This window comes from Brassica rapa, chromosome A06, assembly GCF_000309985.2.
Source record: "Brassica rapa cultivar Chiifu-401-42 chromosome A06, CAAS_Brap_v3.01, whole genome shotgun sequence".
Classification (NCBI taxonomy): Eukaryota; Viridiplantae; Streptophyta; class Magnoliopsida; order Brassicales; family Brassicaceae; genus Brassica; species Brassica rapa.
Window position 1 is genome coordinate 16,259,766 of NC_024800.2, and position 23,953 is coordinate 16,283,718.

The window sequence follows — 23,953 nt, forward strand, 5'->3', positions numbered from 1 at the left end:
AAAAAGAGACCAAGGCGTGAGGCTGTCGGCACGAGGGGTTCATTGAGGTGGGCCAGGATCGGGCCTTAACCAAGCTGGTGGAGATTTGTGAACATAGCTTGGGCTTCGGCAAGACAAATGGGCCAGAAGCAATAATGATGTGACTTAGGCCAAGAACACGCAGGCCCACTCCAGCTGAAACACCTAATCACATATAAAAATGACGTAAGTATGTTGATTAGGTTAAGCCGTACAATACAAGAAGATTGTTACAGAGCAGACAGCAACAAGTATTCAGATCAAGGTGAAGTGCAAGGGGAAGGAGACAACAATACAAGATCAATAGCTTAGGCCTAAGTCTAGTTGATCTAAGGAGTTTGTTGTATTCTCTTGTGAAGAGTATTTGATACTTGTGTAACAACCTATCTAGAACACTACTTTGGTGTTTCTAGAGTCTCTTTGATCTAGTGAAGTTTGGGAGCAGAAGTTCTCCCACGAGACGTACCGTGCCGAGGACCGGGAACTCGTTAAATTGACTGTGTCATTGCTTTCAGTTTAAAACCTAGATCTAAGACTAACTTGGAACCTAAGTAACCTAAGCTAATTTCTCTTACAATCATCCCTTTCGAAAAAGGTAATTCTTTTTTTTATAAAGTTAAATCACTTATCAAGAATATAATATAAGATGTGTGTGCTAATCAAGTGCAATTTATTTATTGTGCGTGATCCTTTTCGGTACGTCTTAGAGCCAAAAGTAATCTCAAAGCTTTTTAAAAACTTTGAAACTCATTGACGTTGTCCTATCAATTATATAATTTGTTATCTTTTGGGGATTGTTTACATCTTTAAATATTTTTGTTAGAATTACCTCTTTTCTGACTCAAGGCTTAGAGAAGGAAACCGTAAATCATATATGCTGTTACAATGAAACCAATGATAATAAATCTTAGGTAATTCAAATCTCTCTTTTATATTTCATGGCTGATTTTTTTATTGGGGTTATGCGTGAAATATTTGTTTTTTCTCAATTATATTTATCTGATGTTTTAAGATTAGTGTTAAATGTGATCGTTTTTAAACATTCTAATGTATTCTTTGTTTATATGAACATGTATAAATTTCAATATGTAACATCGAATCTTTCATATTAACCATATACATGTAACATAAGTATTATATAGTTGTAAATATATAATTATCAATTTAATATTAATGTTAATGCCCGCACATGCATGCGGGCGGTCCACCTAGTAGCACTAAAAATGAATCGTAGTCAATTTGTAACAAACAAAACTAGTGCTATAGTTAAGTTAATAATATCACCCAGTTATTTCTATCGTATTTGCACATTACGTAGCGTAAAAAAAAGTGCTATCATAGAGAGGGTACCTATGATGGCTGCTGATGACATAATATATGAGAAAACACTATGAAAGTCCTATTATAGCGTGAGCTAAGAATGTACATATTTTTTTGTAGTGAATGATGCTGACTTTTTGTTTTATTTTGACAAATTTTCCTACATTATTTAGGACAAAGGTGGAGTTTCAAGGAAGCCAGTTGTCCTTCTATAATTTGAATTTGATAGACTACCTTGCCAATGTGATTGAAGAGGATTTTGAAGAAGTGTCCAGTTCTGTTTGCTACTACTGAAGTTTTAAAGGTCTCAAATCCATAGTCCAACTGTCTTTAGGGTTTGTGATTTCCCCTAATGCCAATATGCAATCCAACGCAGAATAAATAATATTTATTATAAACAAGTTTTATATAGGGTTTTTGCACTAGATAACCACAAAACAAATGTTATTTAGCTATATGGATATGTCACTGTTCTACTTTTATAATCCCCATCTTACCCCTACAGACATAAACATAAACTTTTCTGTCACCTAGATATTACATATACAATTCCATTTAAATCATAATTATATATTTTTTCTAAAGAGAAAATTTTTTCACCTTCGTTTATTGTTGTCGTTGATTCCAAAGAAAGAGAGAACATTTTAATATCCAGAAAGAAAAGAAAATCACGATTCTATATTCCCTTTGTTTCTCCATTCCTGCTCTTTTAATTTCCCCTTTTTCTATTATCCAAAGAATTTCTCCCATCTTCACATAAATCCCTATTTTTCCTCCACTAATGGACGAGTTTGAAGTTAGAGATCCTGAAAATGTACAATGATGATGATGAAGAAGGAAAAGATCTCTCCGATCTAAGAAATCCAGACTCGGATCTGTTTATAGCACCGGAGGATGTCAACGTCGTGTTCATCAAATAACGTTACTTTACAGATTAGACTGAACTAACAGGTGACAAAAAAAACAGAGGACAACGAGCTGGCCGTAGTGTCAGGGCTTTCTCCACCATTATCTTGTTATTGGTGAACACGAGTCTTACACATGAGAGAGAAATAAACAAGTTTAAATCTCAATTTTATTTGATTTTGGAAATTTGGAACTAAAGTTCCAATCGTTAGTGTGAAGAAAAAGTAGAAGAATCATCACTATTGATACAAGAGAAGAAGAATCATCCATTGTAACCGTGTTTGTATTTGCAAAGAACAATGTTATAAAATTCTACTGACATAAATATTGCCATAAAAGATTTTGTAACCGATTTTCATAAACATTGTAGGCCTGTTAGTGAACGCCGAGGACAAACTTGAACTTTTACCCACCACACTCCTACCAATCTTGCAAATTCATAAAATCATTACATGGTTCTGCAATTACCGACATATATTTGTATATTGAGCTAATTTGGTCTTTTATATAATACCCAAATTATTATTTAAATTCAATGTAAAGGTGTAGAACAGTAGATTTTACGGCTTCTGCTCTAAACTGCAATTAAACCGCATGTCTTCTTCTCCACTTTCTTTTCGTATAATGTTTTATCATATTATAAAATTTAAACGAACATTTCTTATTATAAATCTGACTTTACAAAACAGCACCAACAAATCTTGGACACGGCTTGTCAGCTTATTCCTGCAGATGGTGACCAAAGTCTGAACACCGTACTAAACCGTAGTTCTTCTCCCAACGTACGATAAACCGAACCTCACACCATTAACCCTAAACAATGACCCAAAACTAACTTTAACCGATTGATTCTTCTTGTTATCCCTCCACGCTGAATGAGAGACCGGTATATAGAATATCAATGCATACATACCACACACTTCTATGTACACGAATGGCAGATAGGTAAGATAGACACTGGGGCTGGTCTTACCTCTCAGAAGCCTAAAAGGGTCTGCTCTCAGGATCGACAAATCCAGCCAGCAGTGCACCGAAGAGCCAAAGCATGAGTACAAACACTATTGCTGTCCGCAACACTTGGCTACATACGTTCGGGCTCGGTTCTCCCTCATAAGCTAAATTAGGTGTCTGGACGTCGTAACTCCAGCTGCTGATGTCTAGCTGCTCTGTCTCTCCCGAGGTTCCTATCTTGCTTCTCGTGTGTGTTTGTGGTTGTGGTGAATCTTGTTCGCTGAGATTTGAGCATCTTTTGCAGTTGCAGTCGCTGCCAAGGTATGAAGGAAGCGTCTGGAGATATTCAGAGAGGACTCGGTGGAAAGTTTCCCCTTCAATTCTCAATTTCTTGCGTGTGGTTGGTCTGAGAATCTAAGAGAGGGGAATATAATATGATATGAAACGATCAATAGATCCAAGAACAAAGAGTAATATCAAAGTTAGCTCAGCTAGGATTTTTACTTGTATGAAAGTCTGAGAAATGACTCGGACAACAGGAGGAAGGCGAATGATGAATAGGCAGCCGAGACGGTTAGGGAAGTGATCTTGGAGAATTGAAGAACATGATCTCAACATCTGCATTGGAATCCTCAGAGGAGACAATCCTTCACAGTCCACTAATACCGTAAGTTCCGAATTCTCCGGGTTTAGAAGATGCAGAACGCCGTGCTCTACCTGAGAAACTGAGAAAAAACAAAACTTGATTAAAAGAAGAACATAGCAAAGACAACGACAATACTAGTGACGTACTGATTGCCTGAGCGAAACGAGGTCTTTCATGAGATGGCAACTTTACAAAAGCAAGCCCCAATCGTACAATGAGGCAAGGTCTTTGGTTCCTGTCGTATCCATGCCAAAAAACTAAACTTGACCATGTCTCAAGTTCTTCTTCTGACAGAAGTCTGTAAGTCTCCCTCCAATGGATTGTTTTTTTTATTGAAGATAGTAAGGAAGTGAAGTCTCCGTTTGACACTCTATAAAATCTATGAAGCTCATCCTCATTGATTCTACATTAAAAATGAGACTAAAATATTATGATCTAAATGCATACAATTTAACGTAGAAACTCAAAGTAAAGAGCATTTCTTCATATAACAACACTAAAAAGTCAAAGTACCTCTCAGGCAAGCTAAGTCTCTGCTTTTCCAGTTCTTCGTAGAGTTGTTTAACCCAGTCTTGTGAAGATACAGGATGTGTAGCCTCATCTTCAATCCTGTACATATTAGTAAAGTTAATATAAATCTAGATTATATTCAAAATACGACTATGAAGGTTTAATATTATCAGGGGATGTACAAAACTTTCAAGTGGCTCCAGATTAAAGTTGTAGAGTCTCAGGGTATGATAGTAGAATATGATAGATAAGACACTGACATCAGTTACCTTATGTCTGATAGAGACGTCTGTGGCTCAGATTGTGATTCTGAAGATGCATTAGATGCAGTACCACCTGGGGCTTCTTGCTTTGACTCTGACTGGTCTGTGAAAGCCTCTGCAATCGTGAGGACCAATAATGGCCGAGACAGCATCTGCATAAAAATTACATTGAGATTCACAGTAGATCAGTATAGATAGAGAGATATCAAATACGCATACCAAAGGGCCGCCATCTAGTGGGTTTTGAGATGATAGCATGATACATAAAAAAAAAACTTAAAAAGAGTAAAACAAGATAACAGAACTACAAGTGAATATAACACTAATCAATGAATTGCTACCAAAGCAGATTACAGGAGTTATTATTGCAAACCTGCATTGCCCTGATGAAATCCTTGAAGGGAGCCCATCTCCGAAACCACTTAAGAGGAGGATAACAGAAGCATTGCAACGCCTGAAGAGTGGTCCATAAATGAGGACACTTTGCCTTCGAAACTCTCCGAACGACTTCTAAAACAGCGACTTTGAGAAGAAAAACAGCTGCGTTTTGCACGGTTCCAGTGCCATTTCTTGAGAAAGAGACATGCTTACCGATCGTCTGGTGAACAGCTCTTGGAATAGCAGCTACTAGGCTTCTCTTAGGAAAGTCTTTCCCAGCCGCCCTCACAGAGTTTCTACTTGTAACAGAATGCTGTAATAATGGGTCTCCCATTAAAACAGTTTCAGATCACCTAATGAGGTAGGTCACCACCAATTCTGTGCTGCAAACAGATTGAAAATGTTCGCAAATAAGAAGCTGATCACTAATCTGAACTGCAATTATGATGATTCAACAATGATAAGCTATAATCCTCCTGGAAAATAAGAGAGTTATATGAAAATAATAATAATAAACAAAACGAACCACGAAAAATCCTCTATGATCGGAGAAAAGCTCTCTGGTTTCTTCGTTAACCTCCGAATCAGTTGACGGTAATCAGATCGGAAGAATCAAGCTGTCGGCAGGTTCCGCCTTCTCTCGAAATGAAACTTCGAGATTGAATAATTGATTAGGAGACACGGTATATGACACGTGTACTTGATGGTTCAAATTAGGTCTGAGACGGATCGAATATTGAGACAATTTGAAGATATCCGGATTTTTATCCGATGCATCCATAATTTTATTATTTTTATCCGGGTCTGGAGTTCTTGAATATTTAGATGTTAGATATCTTTCTAAAAATAATATTCGGCAGATATCTAGATCTGGATTTGGATCCTTAAAAGAAATAAAAAATAATATTAATATATATAAGATATTAACAATAATTTTTAAATAAAAATATATATAATGTATTTAATTATTTCTAAGTATAATATTCCCTCCGTTTCAATATAGATGATGTTTTAGGTGATTGTTTTTGTTTCACAATAGATGATGTTTTTCACATATCTAGGCAACTTTAACTTTATCAAAAACTGTGTAGTCAATTGTGTTTTTATTATTTTTGTTTATAATTAGATAAATTAGTTTTAAATTATATTTTAATTATTTTTTGTTTAAAAAATATAATTTCTTAATATGTGTACAAATAACCAAAACTTCATCTACTGTAAAACTGAGGGAGTATTACAGAATTTACATAAAATTTATATACGATTATAAAAATGAAAATATATTAAATAAAATTATTTTTTATATATAGATATTACTATTTTAAAATATTTATTAATAAAACTTACGGATCCGGATATTTGGACTTAAAAATTAAGATATCCGGATCCGTCAAACATTTTATTATCCAGATCCGGATTCGACCCCTCCGAATTTTCGGATCGAATCCGAATCGAATCTCAGATCAAATCCGGATCTCGGATAAAAGTCTCAGGCCTAGTTTAAATGGTAGAAAACATGAATAATATTACTAAGAAAATGGTAAACATCAAAATTTTCATATTAAAGTCAAAAAAGGTTTTAGTGTAGGCCACATCTTGGTTGGGCTTGATTTGACTTTAAAGAGAAGATACTTACAATCAAATAGACTGAAAAAGGTTCATATTGTATTTTGCATAACTTTCTGGTTTTTGAATATTTTATTCTAAATCAATGTATCTTTAAAGCACTCTTGAGTGTATAGTTGAGATCAATCTATATTATTAAAACTAAAGTACATTTAGAAATTGTTTGGAAATATAAATAACAGTATAAAAAGAAATATAATGTTGTTTAGAAACAGGAATAACAGTCTATTAAGAAAAAAAATAATGAACTTATGTTATTAAAAAAAATTGGAAGTCCACTATATTATGAAAAACTATCTATCTGGACCAGTTTTATAATATACAAAAATAGCACAATCTAATTAAATAAAGACATCTTTTGTCTAAATAATTATAAAACAAAATTTAAACTTCATATACATATTTCAAATAAAAATAATAATTTAAAATTGATTCAAAAATATACATATATTCAACAATTGATTTTCACTAAAATATTTTCCAATAATCATTATAAAAAAATGTTTTCAATATATCTAAGAAAAATACAATACAAAATCAAATTTCAAACACCAACCTAAATTATGGTTTGTATATTTCACATTGAGTTTTAAAAATTCAATATACTAGGATAAGATCTGCCCCTTATGCATGTTATATATTTATATGAAAATTATTTAAGAAATATCGTATGAAAAATAAAATTTATATTATTGATCGAATTAATATTTTTGGCCCTTAAACAATTTTTTTTTAAAAAAAAATCAAGTTTACTAATGAACTGATCATATTTTTAAAAATATTTTAGGTCAAAAATTATTTATCGCATAAAAATCTAACGTTTAGACCGAAGAATCTCATGCCTACTATTGTGTTACAATGAAACTATGCCAGCTCGGTTTTATATCATGATTTAACAATTTAAAAGTTAATTATAGTTATGAGAAGTTTACGTTCACGTGTCAATCCTATATATCTTCGATATTTTTCTATTTTTTTGTGTCATTTTGGTTATTCCTCGATATAAATATTGATTTTTAAGTTTATTCTCATTTCTTTCTTTTATTTTGGCCTGAGATTTAGAGAATGTTTAAGATTCAAAATTATTAAAGAGATACATACTTAGGTTAAAATATGCGTTTTGTGCAGAATAAATTATAATTATATATTAAATAACTAAGAAATCAGTTACTATTATGTAATAAATTAGCTTGCACATATAAATCAAATGACTGCTCTTTTTTATCTGCAATCATTTTAAAATAAATAAATCAAAATAATCAATCTTATCTATAGGATATGATATATAATTAAATTTAAACGATATGAAGTATATATAAACACTTATTGCACTCCCGGTGTCGTCCCGTCTTGCAACTGCTCCGCCATCTCTACACGTCTTCCCGTCGATCTGCTGTACCAGAGTCACCGTGACTCGACTTCTCCGTGTTTCAGGTCGCCATAGATCGAGGAGCTTCAACGTTGGACCGAGCACACCACATCGAGCCATCTGATAAGCATGAAGCGGTCGATTGGTGCCCACGGATCGAAGCTTAGGCCGAAGGCGTCGAATCGACCAGACCGGGACAAACACTTCGATCGATTCATCCTCCTCGTTGCTGCTCGTGCTCGGAAGTTACAGGCGAGGCCGAGAGTTTCACTTCGAACATATCAGTTCTTCATCTTGACCGCATTGGAGTTCACGATGATCCTTATCAGATACCATAACCCAAACCTTTTCGTTCAAAACCTCTTATTAAAACTCAAATTCTCTTACATAAAACCAAACTCAACTAAAAACTGAAATGTCAAATGAAAACTTAAGGAAAAATGTTTAAAAAGAAAGGAGTCATAAAAGAAAGACTCGAGAAACTTGCACCATACGGACATCTACTCCCGCTCCCTCTCGGCCATACATGTAAAAAAAGGGGTGAGTACAGAATACTCAGTGAGGGCAGGTTCTGGGAACCCACGATCTCAACTCAGGAAGAGCAAACAATCACAAGTCATGAGCTAATAAGATCTATTACACAGAAACCCAACTACCCGACCATGAGCTAAAGACCCTACTATGCACGTTTTTATATCCCGCCTCTCGCGGTTGGCACATCGTTTCTTATCACTGTAGGTAGCTCCTACTAGGCTTCTACCCCATATTCTTGTGGATTCGCCACATCTCCTATGGGTGCTTCCATATTCTTGTGGATTCGCCACATCTCCTATGGATACCTAGCGTGGAACTACTGCCACACATACTTTCCTTAGACTCTATATGATCCCTTATCCTTACATCTTTCACTTATCATTCACATCACGTCTCAACATCTTATCATCATTTTCTTGACCACCCTAACATGCCTACGTTCTTATCACTTCAACACGTACTATCGTCTAAACAAGATCAATCACATATCACATCACACATACACACAAGATCTAGATCTGATTAACAAAGGACTAAGTCCCATTGGTTACTCAACATGAGGCAAGTTCACAACCAAGTCCTCACCTTAGCTTTTTGCAGAAGTAGATCTGGATCTAGATTTGGGAATCAGTCACTTCTCGAGATCTGGTTTAAGAGTCGGATTCACACAAGAGAGAGATGGGTTTAGGATCTGTCATTTCCAATGACTTATAGCTAGAGATCATAGTCTTACCTTAGGGTTCAGATCCCAGTTGCTTGCACGAAACTGAATCAAGGAGGCGGCGGCTAGGGGCTCGGTTGCGGCGGCAAGGGCTTCGCGGGCGGGTAGCGGCTGGCTTCGCCGGAGACGGAGCGGCGGCGGCGGCGGGGTTCTGCGCAGGCAGGGCTTCGCTTGCTGTCTCTCTTGTGGCTGAACCCTAGGGGGACTTCTTCTTTTATAAGAAATGGGAGGGGTTATGTCTAGGGTTTCCTCTTCTTGGGCCTCCAGCACTTGATTTTCTTTTTGGGCCAGGCCCGGGATGTTACAATTCTCCCCCACTAGAAAAGGATTCGTCCCCGAATTCTTGACCTCATCCTGATCCCGTTCCGCGTTTCCAAATAACCCGGGGTAGTTAGCCTTCAAGTGCAACTCATGTTCCCACACATCCTCGTGGGTTCCATCCCTCTCCCAACGTACGAGCACCATCTTTTCCTTTCGTCCACGGTTATCTACTTCCTTTTCCTCCACAATCTTTATTGGTTTGCTAACCAATGTCAAGTTACGTTGCGCATCTGTTGGCGGGTGCGGCAAGATCAGCTCAGGCTCCCGTATAACCTTCCGTAGCACGGAGATGTGAAACACGTCATGGAAATCTGATAATTCCGGCGGTAGTACCAGCCGATACGCGACTGCACCGATCCTCTCCTTTATCACATATGGGCCCATGTACCTGGGTCTCAACTTTTTCAACCTTCCGTTTGGGTCACTCCCTCGGAAGTTTCTCATTTTCAAGTACACCTCGTCCCCTACTGCAAACTCTAGTTTCTTCCAGTGTTTGTCGGCGTAACTTTTCTGGCGGTCTTGTGCTATTTTCAATCTGTCTCTGAGGAGTTCTACTTGCTTGATCGTTTCTCCAACTAGTTCAGGAGTCATATCTTGTTCCTCCCCCAATTCGGTCCAACATAAGGGGGTCCTACAGGGTCGCCCGTATAACGCTTCATACGGGGACATTTCAATGCTCGCATGGTAGCTGTCTTTATATGAGAACTCCACCAATGGTTGATATTCGCTCCATTTACCTCCCCATTCCAAAACACTCGACCTCAACATATCCTCAAGTGTTTGGATGGTCCTCTCGGATTGTCCATCCGTCTGTGGGTGGTAAGCGGTGCTAAGGTGAACCTTTGTTCTCAATGCTCTTTGAAACGCCTGCCAAAAAGTTGAGGTAAACTTCGGGTCCCGGTCAGATACTATGCTTACAGGTACCCCGTGCAACTTCACTATGGTGTTTAGGTACTCTCGAGCTAAGTCCTCGGTCTTATCGGTAGTTCGTATAGGTAGGAAATGAGCTGTCTTTGTCAGGCGGTCTACTATCACCCATATGGCGTCCTTGTTCCTCGTGGTCCGTGGTAGACCCGTGACGAAATCCATTGTCACCATATCTCATTTCCATTGTGGTAAGGGAAGCTCCTGCAGAAGTCCTCCCGGAACTCTGCGCTCCGCCTTAACCAGCTGACAGGTCTGACACCGGGCTATCCACAAGGTAACATCTCTCTTCATTCCTTCCCAGTATTAGTACCGTTTCAGGTCTTGGTACATTTTTGTCCGTCCCGGGTGAATTACGAATCGTGATTGATGAGCCTGTGCCAGTAACTCGTCCCTCAAGTTCCCTCCATGTGGTACGCACACTCGGCCTTTAAACAGGATAGTACCATTCCCCGCCGTACGGTACCCGTTCACCTCCTTGTCGACCATCCCTTGGAGTGTGGAGTCCGTTTCCTGGGCCTTACTGATTCGACTCAGTGGGTCAGCTTGTTCCACGACCTCTAACCCGGCGCCCTCCTCGTTCATGGTCGTCGCACAGAGATGTAGTTTCGTTAGGGCCGTGGTGAGCTCCTGAGTTTCCCTTGCTCCGGAGACATCCGATTTCCTTCGGCTTAAGGCATCTGCCACCAGGTTTGCTTTCCCGGGGTGGTAGTCGATGACCAGATCGTAATCTGCTAGCAGCTCCATCCACCTGCGTTGCCGTAGGTTCAAGTCTCCTTGAGTGAACACATATTTCAAACTCTGGTGATCCGTGAAAAGTTGCACCTTTTCTCCGTATAGATACGATCTCCAGATTTTTAGAGCGAATACCACTGCTGCTAACTCTAGGTCATGTGTTGGGTAATTAGTCTCGTGTTTCCGCAGTTGTCTGGATGCGTAGGCGATCACCCTTCCTTCCTGCATGAGTACGCATCCCAGTCCGACCCCGGAGGCGTCGGTGTAGACCACAAATGGCACCCCTGGCGTAGGTAGGACTAGTACTGGGGCTCTAGTCAGCATCTACTTTAGTTGTTTGAATCCCTCCTCGCACGCCTCTGTCCATTCGAACCTAACCTCCTTGCCCGTAAGGCGGGTGAGTGGCCTGGCTATTGTGGCAAACCCTAAAACGTACTTACGGTAGTATCCTGCCAATCCAAGGAAACTTCATACTTTGGTAGCGTTGCCTGGTGTCGGCCATTTTGTGATTGCGGTGATCTTCTCGGGATCCACCGCTATCCCTGCCTCGGAAATCACATGCCCTAGGAACCCAATCTTACGTTGCCAGAAGCTACACTTGCTAAGCTTAGCATATAACCCCTGCTCCCTTAACTTGTCCATCACTATACTCAAATGGCGTATGTGGTCCTCTCGGCTCTTGGAGTAAATTAAGATATCGTCGATGAAGACAATCACACACTGATCCAGATAATCTCTGAAAATATCATTCATTAGCCCCATGAAAGCTGCCGGCGCATTCGTCAGCCCAAAGGGCATTACTACGAATTCGTAGTGTCCGTACCGGGTACGAAAAGCCGTCTTCCTAATATCCCCTTCGTGAATAGGAATTTGGTGATAACCCAAAGCAAGGTCGATCTTTGCGAACCATGTGGCCCCCTCCAGCTGATCCATAAGTTCGTCTATACGGGGTAGGGGGTACTTATTTTTAACGGTCACCTTGTTTAATCCCCGTTAGTCGATGCACAGTCAAAGGCTCCCATCCTTCTTCTTTACAAAGAGCACGGGCGCCCCCAAGGCGAGCTACTCGGACGTATGAATCCCTTTTCCACTAGTTCTTCCAGTTGTTTCTTCAGTTCGGCCATCTCTGCCGGCGCCAATCGGTAGGGGGCCCTGGAGACCGGGGCAGTTCCGGTTTCTAGCTCAATCATAAAGGCATTATTTTGTTGAGGTGGGGGTCCGCGTAGTGGTTCGAACACATCTGCATACTCTGCTGCTACAGGAATACTTTCCAGATCTGGCGCTTCGGTCTCACCCACCATTTCAATAGTGGCTAAAAAGGCTTCTCCTCCTTTCCGGATTGCTTCTTCAGCATGGGCCATCGATACCACATATATCCCGGTCCTAGTTCTCATTCCTCTGTACACGATTTGCCTCCCATCAAGTGGAATCCTAACGCACGCTTTGGCACACTCGACCACGGCTCTGTGCTGTGCTAGCCAATCCATTCCCAATATCACCTCGTAACGCCCCAGTTCTAATTCCAGCAGGTCTCCGGGTAAGTTCACTCCTGCGAGGATCACCGCTACCTCTTCATATCTTCTCCTCGGGGCCATTTTCTCTGTCCCTGCAGTCTCGACTCCCGTCACCATGGTGTTGAAGTTCCCCATAAAGTTCCACTCACGCGTAAGTCTAGGGCTTACAAAACTGTGAGTTGCCCCGGTGTCGAAGAGAGTGAACGCCGTCACTCCTCCGACCGCGACAGACCCTACACAACACTAACGCTAAGCTACGCGACTACTAACAGTTCTTTTCATATAACATAATCGTAGCGTCAAATCAAAGACATACCCGCGATTGGTTCGGCTCCTTCGCGACCCTCGACGGCGTACGCTCTTGGCCATGCGGCTTGTCCTCTCTGCTGTTGGGGTTGCGCCCCTCCCGCATTCCCTCCTTGTAGTGTTGGGCACTCCCACGACCGATGTCCCTCCTGGCCGCAGTGGTGACAGCGTCTGCATTGGGCCTGTCTCTCCTTCGGGCATTCCCTCGCCATATGGCCGCGCTCGCCGCAGTTGTAGCATGCTCCCGCCCTGCACTCCCCCACATGGAATCGTCCACACCTTTCGCATGGGGGCCTTGCCGGGGCAGGCTCAGCCGTGGGCAGTGCATCACGGGGCCGTTTGGCACCCCGGTTCTGGGAGGTCTGGTTCTGCCTCCGCTCTTCCTCGAGCCCTGATTCTTGTTCTGCGGCTTTCTCGATCAGTTCATGGACATCACGATAGTCCCGTACGTTGCAGCTATTCTTCAGTTCTACTCTCATTCCTTTGAGGAACCGGCGGATTATTATCACTCAGGTAGTGACCCGCAAATCTTCGAAGTCGGTTGAACTCATCTCCGTAGTCTCGTACTTTCCTTATCCCCTGACGGATGTCCTGAAACTTGCTTTCCATTGCGTCCATGGCTTCTAAGGGAAAATACTTCCCATTGAATGCTTCCAAAAAATCATCCCAGGTCAGTCGTATCCTGTGTGGCCTTTCGACCACTTCGTCCCACCACACTAGCGCGTCGTCCTTAAGATAGTGGGCAGCCAGGTCCCTACGGAACTCCGGTGGGCACCTTGCAGAAGCGAAGTTCCTCTCGAGTTGACGTCTCCAGTTATCCGCGACAATTGCGTCGGCCTTTCCATTGAAAAACTCCGTCTGCATACTCTTCATGTGTCTCAGAATGTCCCAGTAGTTGGGACCTGGGGCGTGCACCACTGCAGGCGCTGCCGGGGGTGGTGGCCGTGGTGGCGGATTCTGGCCCGCCCCAGGCGGTATGGGGTTGTCCCCCGCCTCTGCAGCGGCTTCACCATTGGGCAATTGACCCCCATAGGCGTCACGGTATCTTTGTAGTTCTGCCAGGAGTGCTGCATTCACTGCGTTCAGCATTTCCACTGGGTTCCCATTCTCGGGTGCGCCCTCTCTTCGGCTTTCTGCCTTGCTGGAGGCCTGAGACGTAGACCTGGTGACCCGTCGTGTCGCTCTCTGGACGGCCGCAGCTGGCCTTGCAACTCTTGCATTCTTGGGAGGCATCCTGTTGACAAGCGAGGGAGTATTAGCCACGGTTCTACTCAAATTCTATTGTCCACCGAGTAAGCTAGGAGTTCCATCCGAGTGGTTCGTTTTTTTTTTTTTTTTTTTTGAAACCCTTTTGGAAACACTTAGAAAAATATTCGGAAGAAGTTCTTTTGAAACCCGGTTTTTACCTACTTCTACCCGGCTTTTTCCCTACCCACCCGGGACAGCACCGGGTGGGTTTAACCCGCTCTGATACCAATTGTAACGGCCCTGGCCCAATGATCCTTATCAGATACCGTAACCCAAACCTTTTCGTTCAAAACCTCTTATTAAAACTCAAATTGTCTTACATAAAACCGAACTCAACTAAAAACTGAAATGTCAAATGAAAACTTAAGGAAAAATGTTTAAAAAGAAAGGAGTCATAAAAGAAAGACTCGAGAAACTTGCACCATACGGACATCTACTCCCGCTCCCTCTCGGCCATACATGTAAAAAAAGGGTGAGTACAGAATACTCAGTGAGGGCAGGTTCTGGGAACCCACGATCTCAACTCAGGAAGAGCAAACAATCACAAGTCATGAGCTAATAAGATCTATTACACAGAAACCCAACTAGCTAAGATGATTGATAGGCATATTCGTAACTGGTGCTTAACGGTATCTGCGACGGGCCATCAAAATTATGAAGCTCTGCTGCAGCTTTGATTTGCTTCAAGGGTTTAGACGCTGTTTTTGTTTAATTGTTATATTTTTCTGGTTTCTAGAAAATCAATTAGGTCCAACACGATACATTTGATGTACACAAGTTAGTTTTCTTTTTAATGAATTTTACATATATTGAAAAAAAGATATGAAATTTCTTCACCAAATCAAAGTCTTTGTGGGTGGCATGGGTTAAGAATCATAATGTTCCAAAAAAAAAAAGAGAGCTTCTATCTCACAGTAGCGTTGAACTGTTTTTCGATAGCGATTAGAAGTATGCTTCAGCTCAAATGTGTTTTATTAGATACACTAGGAGCATTGTCCCTGCGCAAGCGCCGGGTTGTAGACAGAATTCTTGTTTCATCTCAATATTTGCTAGGGTTATTGTAGTTGTGAATTTTGCGTTTTGAGTTGTTTTTCAAGTTTTTTTTATTGTTATAGGGTTAGAATTGTGATGATGAACTGTGTATGCATTGTTGTCCACTTATGAAGGACTAAACTGTGTTAGTAATGTGATTGATATAGTTTGTGTTGTTGTTTGTTGTGTCACTGAGACTTATTGTTTGTTTGTCTTTTTAATTTGTTTATTGACTTGTTGACAGTACATAAATTATATTAAAGTTATGGAGAGTACTTTTTTGTTTCTGGATATTTTTTTCTCCAGTTTAGTTGTGTAAGTTGTGTGTATTAAGAAATAATTTTTATTATCCTTATTATGTTTGTTATATTTTTTTGTTTTATTTTTAAACTGAGCTAAAATTATTTTTTTCTTTTAAAATCTAAATATCCGAACCCGATTCAAAATAACTGAACCCGAACTAAAAATACCCGAACCCGACCCGAAGTATAGAAATACATGAACGGGTTCTCTATCCTTATACCGAAATACCCGAAAATCCGAAATACCCGATCCGAACCCGAACGGGTATCCGAACGCCCACCCCTATCCTAAACGCTAAAAATGACCAAAATCAATAGCTAAAAACATGTAAAAATGCTATACATCATCTGGTCATGTAGAAATCCTCACTAATTTGATGCGGATAATATCAGATATGATTATTATACATAAAGGACACAATCTCTTAAATGTAGTTCGTTGTTTGAGCTAAAACCTCTTGTGTTTTTTTTTACACTTTTTGCAGATTTCTTGGAACTTCAGGTCAGATCATCCCTGACAAGCATTCAGAGGTTGAGAGCAAGCTGGATTTTGTCAAACGAACGCTGAGGTGGAGACATCTTACTCCCACTGCACCTAATACACGTTGAGAATTCACCTCCTCCTGGCAAAATATACATTTCGAACAAAGTTCCATTTTGGAGTCTATTTGTTTGATTTATTTATTTACAGGTTGTTATTCTTTCACCGATCTAGACCTTTCCATGATTTAAACTTGCCCTCATGTCTACTTCGTTTGGAATCAAGAGAAATATGACAACCTTTTGGTAAAATGTACAATTTCCTTGCATAAAGATTGATTATATAAGCACATAGTAGATAATTTTTTTTATTTCTTGGGTAAAACAATGCTCTAAGATTGCTGGGTAATATATTAATGTTGAAGGGTCAGAAGGTCAGCTGGTCAGGTTGACATCTGAGTTGCTGTTGCAGCGAGTTGAAATTTAAGCAGACATCATCCTCACTGGAGCTCCATTTTTCTTTCATATCTCAAAGTCACCAATTGTTTTTTTTTTTGGCAGGTGAACCTAAGGAATCTGAAGTCACATCTTTTTTTTTTCACTGAAATTTTCATTACTACCATAAAAAAAAATACATCGGTGAAATACTGAAGCCGGCGGAAAACGTAGAAATCTCCGGAAACTAAACCCAAACACGGGAAGCTATAACCCAAACAGACGGGTCTTGTTCAAACTACCGAAACATCACCTAAACCATTACATTCCCTCAAAAACCCAAAAGTTAAACAACATTGGATAACAGAACAAAGACTTAATTGTCTATGACTAGCCGGAGATCTTACTACGAACTGAGCAAGCGAGCACACAAAGTTTGTGAAGGAGAGCAGAACCTCATCTGAACCTCCTGTTCAAGATGACAACACCAAACCACAAAAACCTCATCTGAACCTCCTGTCCAAGATGACAACACCAGAGCACAAAGACCTCATCTGAATCACTTGTTCACGATGACAACAACCAAACCACAACACTCCATAGGCCAAACATAAAACCAGAGGGAACCACACCTGTAAAATTTCATCTTCAATCGCCCCTTCATCTGGACACCTCCACACTTCAACCTCATTTTATTGCTTCACGAGTTGAAGCAACCGAGGAAGAACGACCAAAGGCAAACCAGGAACAACACTTATTCAAAGGGCGAGAATATGATACCTTTAAAACACGGCAGGTGAAGAGAAGAACTGAACTTGTCTTCATCTCAAACCCCTAAAACCTTCAACTGCTCCTCACAACACCACCTCACTGCTTCACCGTTGCAGAACCAAAGACCAACCAAGACCAACTCTAAAATCCAAGACAGGTTAACCGGGTTCAACCCCTAACAAAGAGTTGCAACACTACCCAAAACCGATTGTAGACACAACGGCCACATCACAACAGAGACACCAAGGCTCAGATTTTTACCTCGCTAGGAGACGCAGATGGAGGCCGGAGAAGGGACCAACCCTTAACCACCACCGACAAACACCACTCTACGCACCCAGAACTACAAGAGGTTTACAGATCTGAGAAACCAAAAGCTCTTACAGAGTATATTCAGCACACGGGCAAATGGAGCAGCTCTAAAAGAAAGAGGAGAAGAGATCTAAGAGAGGAAAGGGAGAAAATACAGCTTTCAAGATCAGATCCGGCGACCGCGAGGGATGACGGCCGCCGAGCTAGGGTTCTATCACGAGAGCGTTTCAGAAGTTTTTTTTTTAGACTTTGTGATGTGTCACATTCGTAGCTTTAACATCCAGTTATAAAGTTAATCACAACACTGAGTTGCTACCTTTGGTACACTCCCCAAGTCCTACCAGACAGATGTATGTATTTTCTTAAGAAATACTTTTTCAAATCTTTGGAAGGTAAAAATAAGTCCTACTAATTCTAACAACGTCCAAACACGGCGCTATGCACCGGAATGCCCTAATATAAAAATATCTTAGAAAATTTACCTCAATAGAAAATAATGTGTTATGTATGGTTAGTAATTAATTACATTTTGATATGTATCTTCGTTAAATATATTATTATATATTGATGATCAAACTTTTTTTATCAAAATTTGGGTATTTATAATTTTAATTTTTTTAAAGTATTAAATGGATCCATAATTATTATGTTTTCACGTACTCTTAACCTTTTTGTAACGAACATACTCTTACTATTTATGTAATATATTCATCATAGATGTTTATAATTTTAAAAAAAGGTATTTATATAATCATCATACTAAAGCTATATCAAAAATTAAAACATTGCCAAATTATATTATCAATATAAATAGACTGTACATACCTTGTAATAGTTAGTAAATTTTGTAATATTATTATATAGAATTGTATGGCAATACTCATCTGAAGTTAACAAGTGTATAACTAATAATTAGAAGAAGGTTATATATTCGATAAGAAAGTCCATATAATAGGATACAACTAATAGTTAATTGATATAAGTTATGTAAAAATTTGACTAAAAACGGGATTTTTTTAATGTAAGATTGTTGTGAGTTATTCTTGGGTTCACCCCTAGGGTGACAAAATAGTTAATTGACAAAATGGCCGATTTTTTTTATTATTTCAAATTCGATATCTTTTAAAAAAGAAAATAAAATATTGTCAAGTTATATTATGTTTTTTAAATAAAAACTTAAAAACAATAGTAGTTACAAAAGAAAAGAATTTTTTTAAAAAATATTGTTAACGTCGTCAGCAAAACACTAAACCCTAAATCCTAACCCCTAAACCCTAAATCCGAAACTCTAAACCCTTGGGTAAACCCTAAACCCTTGGATAAATCATAAACTCTAAATTAAAAACACTAAAATCCTAAACCCTTGAGTGTTTTAGTATTTAGTGTTTTTGATTTAGAATTTATGATTTATCCAAGGGTTTAAGGTTTCGTATTTAGGGTTTAGGGATTAGGATTTTGGCTTAGTTTTTTCCTGACGACATAAAAAATATTTTTTTTTTGTAATTACTACTATTTTTATTTTTTATTTTTTTATCTTTTTATTTTAAAAACATAATATAACTTGACAATATTTTGTTTCCTTTTATAAAAGATATCAAATTTGAAATAACATAATCTTATTGTTTGGTGAACCTAGAGATTCACCCTAGGGGGTGAACCCAAGAATAAGTCGTTGTTGTATGCAATTTGTTACGCTAGTGGGTTCCGTGACTGGAGGCTTGATTAGATATTTAACAATAATTAATATAGGGTATATCAAATTATCTTACTATATATTAATTGAAAAATCACTTTATTGATTTTTACTTACGTATCGATCATAAGTGAACTCTTACAAAATTGTTATAATTTGATTGATCGATGATTTTTAATTTTTATTTATTTTAATTAGATCTAAAAAGAAAAAGTAAGTCTAACACCAATTAATATCACTTGCCAAATAAAATACAAAATATTACAAATAATGATTTATGGTAACTAATTGTTGAAATTATAGAAAGAGAAATTAATTGATCCTTTTTATATTAAAAAAATACATAAAATAATAAATGACAACCGTTTATATAAATCAATATAATCATTTTATATTCGTATTTAAAAGCATTATATTTTATAAAAATTATCATAATAACTGTTAACATCTTCTAAAGTTCATATTATATGCTTTATAAATCATCTATAAAAACATTTATCAAATTATTTATTTTGGCTTATTGTATATTTTAAATTATTATAAGAGCTTGTAAATCATCTATAAGAGCTTAAAATCAAAGCTATATATCCTACTATATATTAATTTAAAAGTCATTTAAGATATTTTTGTTTATGTGTCGATCATTTATGAAATCTTAAAAAACTGTTATTAATTGATCTACATAATATTACAAATAAGTCTATAAACAGTAAATATGTATCACTTGCCAAACAATCTATATAATATTATAAATAATTACTTATGATAACTAATTGTTGAAACTATAGAAAAAGTAATAATGTTTGATCGATTTTTATATATTTATAAACTACAAAAATAGTAAACAAAAAGGTTTATTAAAGTCGATATAATGATTTCATATTTTTATATAAAGCATTATATTTGTATATGACCTTATATTGTATATAAAGAACTATAATAACTATTAATATCTAATAAAATTCATACATGCTATATAAATCATTTATAAAAATTATAAATAAATTTATAAAATTATTTATCTTGGCTTATCATATGTTTTAAATTATGATAAGAGGTTTTAATTTATTTATACAAGCTTATAAATTAATTTATAAAATATATTTTTAAATTTTATTTTATATTAAATGATAAATAACTTAATTGATTTTTTCTTTGGTGTTAATCATATGTAGAGTTTGAGAAAAAATATATTATAATTTGATTTGTTAATGGATTTTAATTTTTATTTATTTTATGAGTACAAAAATTAGTTCTAGAATTAGTTATTTGCACAAAATAATTTATGGTAATTAAATATATGATTTATATAATATATATAATGCTTCATAAAATAATTTTTAGCAATCAAATATTTCTAAACTATATAAAATATTTCAAAAGTTTCAGTGTTATATACCTTCAAAACTTAAGCAAATTTATTAAAAACTGAATCATGAATATTATGCATAACTAATTTTAGTATAGTTATCAATACAAAATATCAAAAACTATTTAAAATAGTCTTGTTTTTTTAACAATTATTCTTAGAAAAAATATTTAACAAAAATACATAATGATAAAACCATATTTTAATTTGAAAAATTATAATAAATATATTGTTACAAAACATTCAAACCCGCGAAACCACGTGCATCCACCTAGTAGAAACTTAAATAAAATTGCTAACGGTCCAATTATGACTTTTTGTCAGGAGATAAAAATTACATATGTTTTAATAGTATTGATATGAAAACTTAACATTAATGATTTCAGAGTGTTTTCACAAAACGAGAACATATAAAATTAGCGCAAATCTTTTTTTTTTTACAACATTAAGCTAAACTACGAAATAAATCTCCGGATTCGAAAAGTCAAACCATAAGGGAGTAATTGACATAAAATATAGTTGAAGGAGAACTACTCACACTCTGTGCAAGGTTGTCCGCCAAAGTATTTCGTGTTTTGGAGATATGTCTGATCTTGAATGTAGAGAAGAAAGTCTTATTCATCGAAATTTTTCTATATGTGTAGAGAAAACAGCCAGTCTTCAGTTGTCGACACTATCTTCAGAAATTGAGAACAATCTGTTTGCAAAAACTACATCTGAGAACATGAGGGTCTTTATGCATTCCATAAGCAAATCAGGGCTTCACATAATTCATCATGTAAAGGTGATAGACTTCACAGGAGATTCATCACATCACCAGATCATATGTTTCTACAGAACCAGTCCTACGGAATCTGAAGTCACATTCATGCTCCCTCGAAGCACCATCTACATAGCAATGTCAGGCATGCCCCAAATATTAATAGTTAATAACCGGCAGGACCGTCGGGAGAGTATCCTTAACCCAAAGTTGCACCTCAGCCCACAGCGCCCCTTCTATCTCAGCTACACGCAGAATTTTCTGCTGGATTTCAATTCTTATTCTATAAATCTTATCATTTCGTTTCATCCAAATGTACCATAATACCCACGGAAAGTAACTAAATTCATCGTCCTTCAAAAATCTTCAAAACAAATAATCCATGCTTGTAAAACTGAAGATGGTGGAAAGATTCATGGACGTGATGAGATTCATGAGAGTTCCAAAGTTTGTAGTATTGGTGGGTATTCGAAGAAAACATGGTTAATGGTCTCTTCCTACGCTCCACAAATACTACACCTCAAATCGCACTTAATCCCTCGTGCCCTCAGATTCTTCGAAATCGGGAGAATCTTATATACCACTTGCCAAACAAAGTGTCACAATTTTGGAGAACTCTGCAATTTCCATGAAAAGGCCAACAAGAATTTGGTGTCCTAAGTTAAGGCTGTTATCTGAGTATAGGTACTCCGTTTTATATCCTGATTTAAGTTACCAGATTTTGTGAACATCCACCCACAAGCAATTTGTCTAATATTCCTACTAATCGTCATGTTGTTGACGATCTTCACATCATCATGATGAATATGAGCATTGAAAAAATTTACATGCCAAGAACGATCAACCGGGTTAATAAGGTGGAAAGGTGTTCTACTGTTAAATAATGATTAAGAAACTGATTAAGATTTTTTGTTAATGCTGACCTCGGGCCTCAGGCGAGGAATGGGGATCCAAAGATCATTACATACTGAAATGGAATTATCTTTTCTCACACTTTTGATTAGCTTTTTATTGATCAGAGATCTAGCTGAATAGATACTTCTCCATCCATAAGATGATGAAATAAGATCTGGGGTGATTCAAAGGATATGTATTCCGAAAATATCTTTCTTTAAAAACTTTTGAACACAAACAGTTTGATTTGTCTAAAATTAAGTCTATGTTAAAATTTTGAGGTCCCTAAAACTCAAGCCTCTTTCTTTTTTTTTATGTGTATAAATGTTATCCTTTGGATACGAATGGATATTTTTTTATTTCCACTGTTGCTCCACCAAAAATGTGCAACGGTACTCGTAATTTTTCTTAATGTGATTCTTTTAGAAAAAAAAGAAAACATGACATGACATGTGTTGGCATCGGCGAAATTACTGATTATATCAATACTTCTTTATCCCATTTTGTGAAAAACCTAACTGTTCATCTATTCACTTTACTAGGGGCATTGTCCCCGCGCAAGCGCGGAGTTGTGGACAGAGTTCTTGTTTCATCTCAATATTTGTTAGGGTTATTGTAGCTGTGAATTTTATGTTTTGGGTTGATCATTGTTTTTCAAGTTTTTTTATTGTTATAAGGTTAGAGTTGTGATGATAAACTGTGTATGCATTGTTCTCCACTTACTAAGGACTAAATTGTGTTAGTAATGTGATTGATATAGTTCGTGATGTTTCTTGATATGTTACTTAGACTTATTGTTTGTTTGTTTTTTTTTTTAATTTGTTACTTGTACTGTTGAGATTACATAGATTATATTAAGGTTGTTGAAAGTACCTTTTGTTTATTGATATTTTTTCTCCAGTTTAGTTGTGTAAGTTGTGTGTATTAAGTAATAATTTTTTTTGTTCTTATTATTTTGGTTATATTTTTATTTTATTTTTAAACTTGTTGCTTTTACCGGACCTTTAAAACAAATATATGAAGACTTGTAAAAATAACTATAAAATGAGTGACAATTAGTATTTGGGCTTTAATGGATTTTAAACAAATATATGTATTTCTCATAAGAAGACAATACCATTGGCATGTTGACATTGAGCATGTAAGCTATTTTCATAAGACAAGAGGAGTGCGCAGGTGGAGATGTTGTTGCCGCTTTTGTGTCTGTTGGGATTGTCTCTTGTATCTCCTGGTGTGGCTGTGTTTGTTTTTCTGTTATTTGATGGGTAATATGTAAACAAAATCATTGTTAGTTGTATTTATCAGAGTTTGTAATTTACTATGCTTTTTTTGTTTAGGTAATTTGACTGATCTTGGTTGTCGTCTTCGTCTTCTTCGTAAGCATCTGCGAAAGTAAGTTTGTAAATTGTTAAATAGCTGGCCGTGTAGTTTGTATTTGTTTAGCTGGCTCAATGTATGTGTCGTTGAGTTTTAGTTGAGTTGATTGGTTTGGTATATTTGTTTTGAACTTTATTTGTAAGCTTAGACAAAGAGAGAGGTGATCATTAATGACTCGTCTTTTTTGAGATTCTAGTTTTTGGTGTTTTGATTGTTTGGGTTATTGTGGTTTCTTTTA

The 23,953-nt window shown here is 37.3% G+C and overlaps 1 protein-coding gene and 1 long non-coding RNA gene across 3 annotated transcripts; one reads left to right on the forward strand and one right to left on the reverse strand.

The window, feature by feature from the left end:
- Positions 1 to 2,824: 2,824 nt before the first annotated feature.
- On the reverse strand, positions 2,825 to 5,762 carry LOC103873599. 2 transcript variants are annotated; one of them, XM_009152000.3, is made up of 8 exons: positions 5,519 to 5,762; positions 4,988 to 5,375; positions 4,621 to 4,766; positions 4,355 to 4,450; positions 3,988 to 4,244; positions 3,700 to 3,920; positions 3,218 to 3,609; positions 2,825 to 3,057 (listed from the first exon to the last, which is right to left on the reverse strand). In XM_009152000.3, exons 2-7 carry the CDS (start codon positions 5,324 to 5,326, stop codon positions 3,229 to 3,231), a joined length of 1,440 nt encoding a protein of 479 aa, XP_009150248.1. In that variant the 5' UTR covers positions 5,327 to 5,375; positions 5,519 to 5,762; the 3' UTR covers positions 2,825 to 3,057; positions 3,218 to 3,228. The 2 variants fall into 2 exon arrangements, with proteins under 2 accessions (XP_009150248.1, XP_009150247.1); XM_009151999.3 differs by having other exon boundaries at positions 2,884 to 3,609.
- A 7,697-nt stretch (positions 5,763 to 13,459) lies between these two features.
- On the forward strand, positions 13,460 to 23,649 carry LOC117126275. The gene is made up of 2 exons (XR_004448818.1): positions 13,460 to 16,417; positions 16,530 to 23,649. It is a non-coding gene; the product is annotated as an uncharacterized LOC117126275 (long non-coding RNA).
- The last annotated feature ends 304 nt before the right edge of the window (positions 23,650 to 23,953 follow it).